Raw genomic sequence first — 11309 nt, forward strand, 5'->3', positions numbered from 1 at the left:
TGAGGAGCAGCATTCAGGAACAAGACAGAGAAGAGCTTTTTTTTTTCTTTTTGGCTGTGAACTACTGCAGTTCTGCCTTTGATGCCAAGCTGGAACCGATTTCTGGGACAAGAACATCCCCAAAATCCCAGCAAGCAGCTTGTCAAGGTTCAGCCAGCTCTGGGGGGCATTGAGCTAGACACACACTTCTGGTGCTGCTCACACTTCAGGCACCAAGGCAGCCAGGGGTCCCCCCCACTCCTGATTCCGTGGTGAGGATTTCAAAGTGCTGCTCAGGTAAATGTGTAATTAACCTCTCAGCACTGATTGGGAGTGACTGCCTGTGTCGCCGGGCCCTGTGACAACAGCAGCTTCATTAAGTCACTGCATCACCGAGCTGCAGCACAGACTTCAAATCGCCTTAGCCAGGGCTTTATCCACCTCCCTGCCTCCCTCCTGTGCCTGTGCTGTCCCAGGGGCTAACCAGGGATGAATTCCCAGGGACACAGAGGGTCACTGCCCAAAGGGATGGGCTGTGATCTGCCAGTGCCTCAGCAGGGTCCCAGTCCAGCCTGGCCAGAGCCCAGGGAGCGAGTGCTGCTGCCACAGCTCAGGGGGACACCAGCCCCACAACAAGAAGCCTCTGAAGAAAACACACCAGCTCCAGAAATTGAGAGCTTTCCTGGCTACACATCAGCTTACATGAAGAAGATTCCCACAAGCCTATGGATGGGAGCTTTAGGAGAGGGGGCGATCTTAGGAGAGGCTGGCTGCTAAAAATAGAAAGCCAGCTTTGTCTTTTACTCCTGTGGTAGCATCTGAAGCCTGAGGACACACAGAGGGCTCTGTAAACACTTCTACTTGATTAGCTGAATCCAAACTGTGTAGTCCCTGCAAGCAACATAACCCAAAAACATCCAGATCCGAAATGATGGGATTTGTATTGCATTTCTTATGTGGGGAAAACAATTTCTATATCCAGTCTACAGGCTAGAAATAGCTCATTTCCCACTTGGGGTGAGCAAATTGGGAAATTCAGATTGCAGAGAGTTTGGGAGTGGCACGTGGCTGGCCAAGAGCAGCGTGTCCATGGTCCTGCCCTGCTGCTCCAGCCTGTGCCAGTTCCCACAGAGCAGAACTCTGAACCTCCAGAGGCTGTTCCTGTCCTGACACAGCTGGACCTCTCTGATGAGTACAAATTATCTTCTCCTGAGGGGCTCAGGGGGCAGTTGCAGGGTGAGGAGGGGCAAACATTGACTTCTCAGCTCCACTGCCACCGTGGCTCCCCCAGAACGCCTCGATCCCTGCTCCAGGCAGACTTTCCCAAATGTCTGTCCCAGTCCCACGCCTCCAAATCTGTACAGAAACAGGAAAAAAATTTTCCTTTTTCTCCTCCATTTTTTTTTCCCAGCTCCCACAGAGGCTGGATTATCTGTATCCTTCTGTAAATTAAGATAAACCCTGCTGAAAAAAGGGCTGAACTTTTAGGTGCTCTGAACTAGCAGACATCCAGCAGAGTGGCCAAGAGAAGCCCTGACTCCTTTCCCGACCTGACTTTTCCCCCATGAGCCTCCAAAAAACCCCTCAGCCCTCCCCAGATGCATCCAGGCTTTTCAGTGCAGCATCCAGAGGGCAGCCCAAGGAAAGCTGACTCCTCTCTTCTCCACGCCGTGCTGGGCAGAGCCCCAGCCCTTGGTGTGCAGAAATGGGAGCAGAAGGTCACCCAGATCTGGGGATGTGAGCTGCCCCGAGCCCTGCAGTGACACACTGAGTCCCCAGGCCACTCCTGTCTGTGACAGGCTCAGCTCTGCTGCTGCTGCTGCCTGGAAAGATGTGGATCCTCAGCTCCCTGCACAGGGAATGGGCAGCTGGGAGGAACCAAAGAGGTTTAGGAGTGCTGTGAAATAAATGCTGTTGGGAGCAGCAGGATATCAAGGAAGGGCTGGCACTGAGAGCTGCTCACCCTTCCCTGGGCTCTGGGATGCTCAGAGCCCCCCAGAGCTGCTCCCAGCCCACCCTGACACCTTTTGCTGTCCCTGCTGGGCACCAGGAGGGGATTTTGTGCCCTTTCCCCGTGCCCAGGGAGCCAGCAGGGCTCTCTGGTGCCTGCCACCGTTGTTCTGCAATTAGAGACTGACAGGCTGATTAGCACCCAGGGCTACACTGAGATCACAAAAAGGAACACCAGCAAAATGTTGTCCTTTTCAACAGGCTCAGTTCTGATACCTTCTGTAGCTGGGGGTGGGGGGAGATGGGAAAAAAGGAAAATGAGAAAAAAAAAGAAAGCTCCATTTCAGTCCCTGCCATGGTCTTTTTCCCAGGAGGATTTCTCATCAGGCTGTCCTGACTTTGGTGGTTACAGGCAGCTTCCTTTTGTGGCACTCTTGGATTCACTAATGCAGCATCAGGCTGAGGCCAGTCATTATAGATTACATAATTAAGGGCAGCAAGTCTTGATTTAAAGGACCCGTAAATAACAGGAATGAGGAGAAATTTAAAAGGACAATGCCCATTAAATTTCTCAAAGATATATATTTCTCCCTTCATGGAAATTGAATACTCTTGGAAGCTGCCACAGTGGCACCCCATGGGAATCTTTGGTAGAAATAGCTAAATATCCACACAAACCAAAGTAATCTGTTTAAATAGCAAGCTCAAATGCATCCAGGCTGATGAGGAAGGTTCTGTCCTGGGCCAAACATCCCCCTGCTGGATCAGGGACCTTCAAAGATCTCCTCCCAGGGAATGGGAGCCACATCACCTCCCTCCTTTGAGGAAAAACTGGGCTGAAAGGGAGCAAAGTGCTGCTGGAGGGCTGGAGAGGGAGCCTGAACTGCAGCAGTGATTGCTGCTTCATTTTGTTTTGATGTGGTTCAAGAGCTATGTGAAAAGGCATAAAATTGAGCAATTCCAGGTGTGCTGAGGCACAGACCTGTTTTCCATCTCCCATCACCCATCCAGGCCACTCAGGGAGGCTGTGCCCATGGGAACAGAGCCCAGATCCTGCCCAGGAGCAGAGCCCAGCACAGGGGGCACAGTGGCACAGGGGGCACAGGGCTCCAGGGGCTCACAGGATCCCTCTGGGGGCAGGAGAGAGGGACCAGGAGCAGAGGGGAAGGCAGGGATGCTCCTCTGAGCCGTGTAAATACAGCCCTGCCCACGCTGGGGCTGGCAAGGACTCGGAAATGAGGATGGGCTCCGTGGAAATCTCTTTTAATTCCACTCTGTGTGTGTGTGTGGAGCTATTCCCACCAAGCTTTGAGGGCTGGAGCTCCCTCAGAGGGCAGGAACAGGGAGGGAGAGAGCAGCAAAGGCTGCCCAGGATGGGCTCTGGCTGCCCCCTTTGAAGCCAGCTCTGTGTGCTGGTTTGCCTTGCTGCCTTGAAATGTCACTGGTTTGATCTGAGGGTGTTTCTCTGCGAGCAAGGAGACGATGCTGAGCAGGGGGAAACGGAGCTGGAACATCAGGGAACGCTTCAGAACTGAAAGGCACTGAAAGGGCTCGGTGGGAGGTGGTGGAAGCCCCAAAATCTGAGCTCAAAGGACAAAAGGCACTGGAGGATTGGTGTGGGCAGCACTTCCCTGGGTCTGTTGATACACTGGGAATTCAGGTTACAAAATAAAGAAATGAGTCACACGTGGCAACAGACCAAGCCAGGCCACATTGCCACAAATTACACAGGAACTCATCTCACAGTGCCTGGGATTATTCCTGATTTACAGCAGACAGTGAGATCACAATCTTCCCTTAAGATTCTGCTCAGTCATTACTTGTCTGAAGCTGCCAAAGCTGACAATAATTCCTTAAGACTTCAGGCCTGGCTGTCCCTCGTGCCAGGCCACCCTTTCCTGGTCCCACTGGCAATTTAAACAATCAGATCCTGCTCGCAGGATGTCTTGGGGGAAAACCTCTGGCTTTGCTTAACTCAAGGATATTTGCAGTTTTCAAATCCTCACCCTGAAATTCACCACCATGGGATACATTTTTATCCCGTGGGAGGAATAAAAATGATTCCTAAAACATGGGATTCAGTAAAACCCCGCTGCTTAAAGCAGCTTGGACATGCCCTTACTTTTCCTATTTTGTTTTAGGATCAGCATTCCCAACAACACCTCTCCTTGCAAGAAAACATGCACACATTTTACAAACGAGACCATTTCAAATATTCCCTCACTAGGTATTTTTTGTTTGGCTGGGAATTTTTCCTTCTTCTTTAAAAAAATAAAATCTTTCTCCACCATCTCCTCACAAAACATGGGTAAATTTAGAAATGAAAACGCAGCTTGAGAGCAGAGAATCAGCATCATCAGTCTCGAGATGCTGAGGAAAAACAGACATTCCTCCAAATGAAATATTTCCACGTGCTGAAACATTCAGCCACTGAAATCATTCACCAAGTGCCAACGTGGTGGGAATTTGGGATTAGCTCTATCCAGTGCCCTGCCTGGATTTCTGGTGGAAACCAGACCAAACTGGTGATTTTTTTACTCCTGTTTCCCTGTGTTCAGTGCTGTTTTCAGGAGGTCTCAGGAGGGCTGTGCTCTGGAGCCACTGGGGTGGACAGAACAGGGACAGCAAGGTGTGGATAGAGCAGGAGCAGGGCAGGAAAACTGGGAATTACAGCTGTGGGCTCCTCTCTCTGCTCAGGGAACCTCACCCAGATGGACAGGCCATCCAGCAGGGACAGCAAACACCAACTGGGAGCTGTGTTCTTCTCCTCAAACCAGAGATGTCCCTTCCCCACAGCCTGGAGAGGCTGGGGACACCCACCAGGAGGTCCCTCCTGTACCCCAAAACTGCACAGGAGACGAAGCTCTGAGCCCCCAGGGGCTGGCTGAGGAGCCAACCCCGATGCTCTGTCCTGGGGACATTCCTGCAGCCACTGAGTGACATTTGGGGATTTGTGCAGGAACAGCTGCACACATCTCAGCACTTCCCAAAAATCCCATCTTTTCATTTCTCCCACTCTCTTCCTGCATTCCTGTGGCTCACTTCTGGGTATTTTGGGTTTCTGTGCATCCTTCTGGCTGTTCCAGGGACAGCTGTGCAGTGGGGGCTGGATCTGATGATTCAGAATTGCTTTAGAGGAAAGAAACAAGCAGTGAAATCCTCTGCTGGGTCCAGCTCTCATCCTCTACTTCCTCCTCAAAACACTGTGACTCTTCTCCATCCAAAACCCAGACTGAACAGGGCAAGGAGGGCGTTTTCCTTGGACCAGGAGCTGTGTTCCCATCAGATTTCTGAGCTTACCAACAGCAGCCTTTGCTATGCTACAAGAAGCCAAAGGATGCTGCTGCAATAATGTGCTCAAAAATCTGGAATAGCTGAAAAAAGCCTGGAAGAATAATTTGGCAAGTTCCTGGGGATAGGATGGAGATAAAGAATGGGTACTGCTAAGCAGGAATGAATTATCAAGGATAGGGCTAAATAAAAATGAATTATCAACTGAGCTAATGGAAGAGAAGAAGCAACTGCTATTCCACAGATCCTGTGTGGAGGTCACCTTGGCTTCCCTCTCACACATGAATATTCACTGGCTCGGAATGGATCTGTCCTTAATCGAGATTTATTTGCTTGGAGCTCCTCACAAATGACCCCCATTAGCTCATCCCATGGCACACTCCAGGGCTGAGCAGGAGCTGATGGTCCTGCAGAGCAGATTCCTCCTTCTGGAAATGAGTCTGTGTGGCAGTGAGAGATGTTCCTGAGCAGGAAAACAATCAGCCACATGGTCTGTGCTCTCTGCTCTCCCAGCCAGCCAGCATGCCAGCTCTGATTGCTGCATTTATGGCCTTTATTGTGTGTTTTATCAGCAGATCCAGGGTTAAACCCAACCTCCATCACAGCAATGAAACTCATTCAGCCAAGGAGGACACAGGTGATGCACCTGTATTTCTCCCCTTCTCCTCCCAGCCTTCACAGATCTTGGCCAGAAATAAAATAATTAAAGGATTAACGCCTGTTTCCCATACACTCATTTACACAGCATGATCCCAATGACTGGAATGGGAGTTATTTCAGACTTCACAAGTGAGGAAGCAGAAAGGCTGCTCCATCACTCTGATTATCTCCTTGCTGAACACATGGGCTGATGACAACAGCGAGAGGATTTACAAAAACGTTTGTCCTCAATCTGCTGCAAAACCCTATTTACGGATTACTTCCATACAATGATTTTAAAAAATCAGGGACAAAAAGAAAGGCAGAACATAATTTTAGTATGGCTTTTCTTCCAAACACATGGCACAAATGTAGAGACTGAGGGCCTGCTGGTGAGGAATCCTTCTGCTGACTCTGCCTTCCCTGTGCCTCTCGGCTCCTTAATTACACCATCACTACACACAGGGCTGGTTCAGAAATATCTTTAAGTGGGATGTCATTTATAAAATGCAAATAACATCTCTAACTCGGGTTTAACGGTTTGGCTCCCAGTCATAAAGCAGCCACCAGGAGGATTTTCTTCATTTTCTTAACCTCTTCAATTCCCAGGGCTTTTTGCTACGTCTCCCCCTCGTCCCTCCCCAGTGGCACAGCACAGGGGCAGGATGCACACAGAGCTTGCTCCAAGTCTCAGCACTGCAATCACAAAAGTCACTCAGGTTGCCAGTGATGAAACTGGATCTGAACCCTGGCTTTTCTTTAGGGCACCATTAAGCTTTAAGCACCACCCCGAGGCCACGATTGCTCCTTCACCACCCCAGGCTTAACCCCAAACTGCGGGAAATGAACCACAGGGACTGAGCTAATTCAAGAAGAGCCTGGAATTGACCCTTGCCAGGTTGCCAGGCTGGGTTTACTGTACCTCCCAGTCCAGGACAGAGGCCTGCCACTGAGCTATCTTGTCGATGTTCTCCAGCCTCCGCTTGCGCTCGTTGATCTGGAGGGTCACGTTCCTCATGACGGCGAGGGCAGCGGCCACGTACCTGTAGTCACTGGACACAGAGAAAAAAGAGAGAAAAAGGCCATCAAAGGCAGAAGGACACACCCAGGAGTCTGTCACAACCTCAGCAGCCCAAAGGGACACGGGAAGGGGTGACCCCTCAGTGCTAGGATGGGGTTTTTCCATCTGGATTGTCACGATGGAGCAGCTCGGTGGAATTGGGAGCTCAGTGTGACCTTCACCAACCCAGCCCTGGGGAGCCCTTCACAGCCCCAAGGTGCCCAGCTGAAGAACGTTCTAAACACAGGCTGAACACTTTTACAGCCTCTGTCCTTCAGTCTGGACTTTTCTGGTTTTAAAATGATCATTTAGGAAAGGGTTCATTTAGACAAAGACCAGAGCACCTCCCAAGCCCCTCCCGTGGAATTCACTGCAGATTTCAGGTGAGCAAATCAAGCAACTCCTTTTTTTTTCCCCCTGCATGGCCCTGTGAGTGCAGTAACACAGAGTGGGAACAGGCTCCTGCCAGGGCCACTGAGGATGATGATCAGTCTTTTCAAAAAGTGATGCTGAAATCAATGCCATCGATTCCTGCCCTGCTCCTGCTTTTCCATTCCAAGGAGCTGTAACGTTCATTTCCACTGGGAAGGCAGGCGAGGCCAGCTGCCACACCACCACCACAATGTATTATTAACTTAAGGGCTGCTATTGATTGCTGACTAATGAGAAAAACTGCCATCTTGGGCAGCTGCAGGGGGAATGGCTTTATTGATTATTGCTAAGGATTGTGCTGGTGACAGCTAAAAGAGGGGTGAATGCTGGGAATTTGATCCCCTCTCCATGTGTTCCCAACAGGATAAATACTAAGAAACAAACACACTGTGATACACAAAAAATATTTACTCTTCTGGCATCCTTGCTCGGATGAAATCTTGAGTTTTCATTTTTTTTCTTGAATTCTTACATCAAAATTCTAGGTGTGGTTAAAAGTAATCCCACAAATTCCAGGACAGCAGGACTGGGCCTCCAGCAAAATAAAGAAAAATAAAGGATGGGCTGCCTGGTATCTCCATCACAGGGAGGTCTGGGGGGGAAGGGACCTCAAAGCCCATCCAGCTCCACTCCCTGCCATGGGCAGGGACACTTTCCACTGTCCCAGGGTGCTCCAAGTCCCATCCAGCCTGGCCTTGGACACTTCCAGGGATGGAAGGGATCGTGCTACACAATGAAGAACTTGCTGTGCCTCCCTCTGTGCCAGCAGCTGTGGGAGGGGAGAGCTGGTGGTGCAAGGCAGGAAAGGAGCTGTGCCAGGGGGACATCAGGGAGGGCCTGGAGAACATCCAGGAGTTCTTTAGGGAAACAGGGAAGTCCCTATGGCCAGGAAGGATCTGGAGAGGCAAGGGAGAGGTTCAGGGTTTCCAGACAGGCACTAATCATCTCCCAGCAGTGATGCTCATGCTCAGGAGGGCATTCCCTGGCAGAGGCTCCTCACATGTTCCCACATTCCCAGCTCCAGCTCCCTTCTGCTCTGAGAATGCTCAGGATTCCAGCAAGCTGCACTTAGAACCTTCCTATATTTAATTCATATTAAGCTGGAGTAGATCTTTAAGAGGTGAACAGATGTGGCTCTGTGAAAAATTCAAATGAAGCAGGCTGCAAACAGGCAGCAGTTGGAGGGAGGCAGGCTCTGAGCTCACCCCCATCCTGCCTCCGTGCAGAGTGGGACGGTGCCAGCCGTTTATCTTGGGAATGCTAATTCCCTAATTCCATGAGAAAACCCCAGCAATGTTTTCCTGTCACGCTGTAATGAAGAAAAGGCTCAGGACTGAACTTTTTGGGCTCCCAGCCCGTGTCTGTGGCAGAGCTGGCAAAAACTTAGAAGAAAAAAAAAACAACAGAAGCAGAGAGCATTTGGCCATGAGGCAATAATAGGATCCCATTAACCATGAGATGAAGGTAAATAAATGGTTTGTCAATTCTATTGGGGCTGCAGCAGCCACTTCCCAGTGCTCCATCAGAATCCAAGTCTAGATCCTTGCCAAGCATCACGTGCTAGCTCTGGGGAGCCTGGTCTGGATTCTGGTTTCAGCATTGTCCTGACCTGCTGCAGGGAAAATCCACACCTCTGCAGGTGTGCTGGTAGTGAAAAGGAAGGAAAAAAAGAGAAAGAGGATCAAGTTCCTCTCTTAGATGAAGCTCACATCCCTGCTTTCCCTGGGAATCCCGTGTTTTTCCATGTTTTGCCTCACTCCTGGGATATGGCACCGGCTCTGTGCCACTGCAGGTTTCCCCCCTGTGCTTCAGGAGCTACTCCTCCTAATGCAAGGTGAGCAAACCTCACCCTGCTTCCCTTCCCGGGAGAAACTGAGTGTCCACAGCAATCCAGAGGCACTGAGCCCTCAGGCTGACTCATCCAACTGCTGCTGAACCACAGGAGAGCTCCCAAAGCTCCTCAGAACACGACTCTGTGTGAGTTTCAAACACCCCAAAGGGAACAGGAATGTGCTCCCCAAACAGCCCAGGCCTGCTGTTCTCACACTGCCCACATCCCCTTTGCTATGGATCCCAAATAACTCCCACAGGGACATTTTCCACACCCTCCCAGCCACATCTGAGCTCCCAGGCCGTCCTCACATGGCTGCTGAGGGGAAAACCCACAAGCTGTGGGATCCCAGAGCTGCTTTCCCATACCCTGAGGTTCCCACGAGTCCATCCCAAGTTTGAGTTGGTCTTTGGAAAAGCAGGAATTGGATCTGAAGCCAATGGCTCCTCCAAATTGGTGATTTTGGGCATTTGGTTACCCTGAATCACTCAAACTTGTGGGTCAGCTCGAAGCAAACCAATGCTCACATCACTTCTGCTCTTCTGGGGCTGGGCTTGGGAAAAACAAGCCATCAAACACTTGCAAAAGTTTCTGAAACATCTCTGGTCTTTTCTGTTCTCACTTGTTTTTAAATGGGTTTTGGAAAAAGAAAGAAAATTGGCAGGGCAGGAGCAAATCTGCTCTTACAGGGCCTGATTTTTCTTTCACCTTATTTTCACAGCAGTAAATCCCAAGTGTTATCACAGGCACTGCTCCTGATTCACACTGTCAGGCTGCCAGGCTGATTGTCCTCAGCAGCAGCAAAAGAGATCCTGGAAATTTTGGGAAGCAATCAAACTGCAGGTGCTCCTCTGAACCCCGTGGCAAGACCAGAGATAGGACAGGGCTGAAAAGCTGAGCAGGTTTGGAGTTCTCCCCACATCAGGCTCCAGTTGCAGATGCTGGCCCTGTACTTGCTGTGTGCCCAGGTTCTCCCCAGGAGCAGGGAAGGAGCCTCTCAGACCACTGAATGCTAATTAGGTAATTTTTCCAGTGTAACTGGCAGCATCAGAAAGTACATCCAAGGGTAATTAGTTCACATGTCTGATTAGAACAGAGCTGAGTGTGTGTCCATCGAGAATTGCTGCTTTGAGAAGACTGAACTGTTTTGCTGACCCTTTGTCCTGCTCCCATTTATCCAGGATGTCACAGGGACAAGAGCTGGACAGGAAAGCCCAAGCCTTGGGTGGGAAGGAGCAGTGGACACAAAAATCCAAGCCTTGGGTGGGAAGGAGCCCTGGCAGAAAAGTCCAAGCCCTGTGGAGGGAAGGAGTGATGGACAGAAAAGCCCAAGTCATGCTGGGAAGGAGCCCTGGACAGAACAGCCCAAGCCCTGTGGAGGGAAGGAGCAGTGGACACAAAAGTCCAAGCCATGCTGGGAAGGAGCCCTGGACAGAACAGCCCAAGCCCTGTGGAGGGAAGGAGCAGTGGACACAAAAGTCCAAGCCTTGGGTGGGAAGGAGCCCTGGCAGAACAGCCCAGTCCCTGTGTAGGGAAGCAGCCCTGGACAGAACAGCCCAAGCCATGCTGGGAAGCAGCCTGGGCCCTGTGCCTGCTGGCTTACCTGTGCTCCTGGGCCGTGTACTTGAGCAGCTCTGCCAGCTGCAGGGGGTACTTGCAGATCTTCTGCACGGGCGTCAGCAGGAAGCCGTCGATGGCGATGTCGATCATCTGCTGCAGCAGGCGGCACGCCTCGAAGAAGTGCTGGTACCTGCTGTCCTTCATCAGCTTGGAGAGCTCCATGCACGCGTCCAGGTGGTTGTTACAGTACTCTGAGTAGATCCAGAAGCCGTCTTGCTGTGAGGGCAGAATGAGGAGGATGGGTCAGGCAGAGACCCGGCTGATCAACGCCACACCCGGGCTGGGAAGGGCAGGGTTCCACGGGATATCGGGAGAAATTCCTCCTGGGAGGGTGGGGAGGCCCTGGGATGGAAGTCCCAGAGAAGCTGTGGATGCCTCATCCCTGGAAGTGCTCAAGGATGAGCTTGGAGCATCCTGCTCCAAGAAGGTGTCCTGCCCACAGCAGGGTCTGAAACAAAATGATCTTCCCAACCCAACCCAACCCTTCCAACCCAACCCAACCCAACC

General features: G+C 51.0%; 1 protein-coding gene across 11 annotated transcripts in view; it reads right to left on the reverse strand.

The window, feature by feature from the left end:
* ARHGEF9 (Cdc42 guanine nucleotide exchange factor 9) overlaps window positions 1–11309 on the reverse strand; it is a 204617-nt gene that overhangs the window by 34334 nt on the left and 158974 nt on the right. For all 11 annotated transcript variants that reach the window (XM_015626398.3, XM_033514029.1, XM_015626405.3 and 8 more), the window contains 2 exons: window positions 10786–11018; window positions 6782–6911 (listed from right to left, as the gene is read on the reverse strand). In XM_015626398.3, coding sequence (XP_015481884.1) covers window positions 6782–6911; window positions 10786–11018 — 363 coding nt within the window. The remainder of the gene's footprint in view (window positions 1–6781; window positions 6912–10785; window positions 11019–11309) is intronic.

Source organism: Parus major, chromosome 4A (genome assembly GCF_001522545.3).
Source record: "Parus major isolate Abel chromosome 4A, Parus_major1.1, whole genome shotgun sequence".
Classification (NCBI taxonomy): domain Eukaryota; kingdom Metazoa; phylum Chordata; class Aves; order Passeriformes; family Paridae; genus Parus; species Parus major.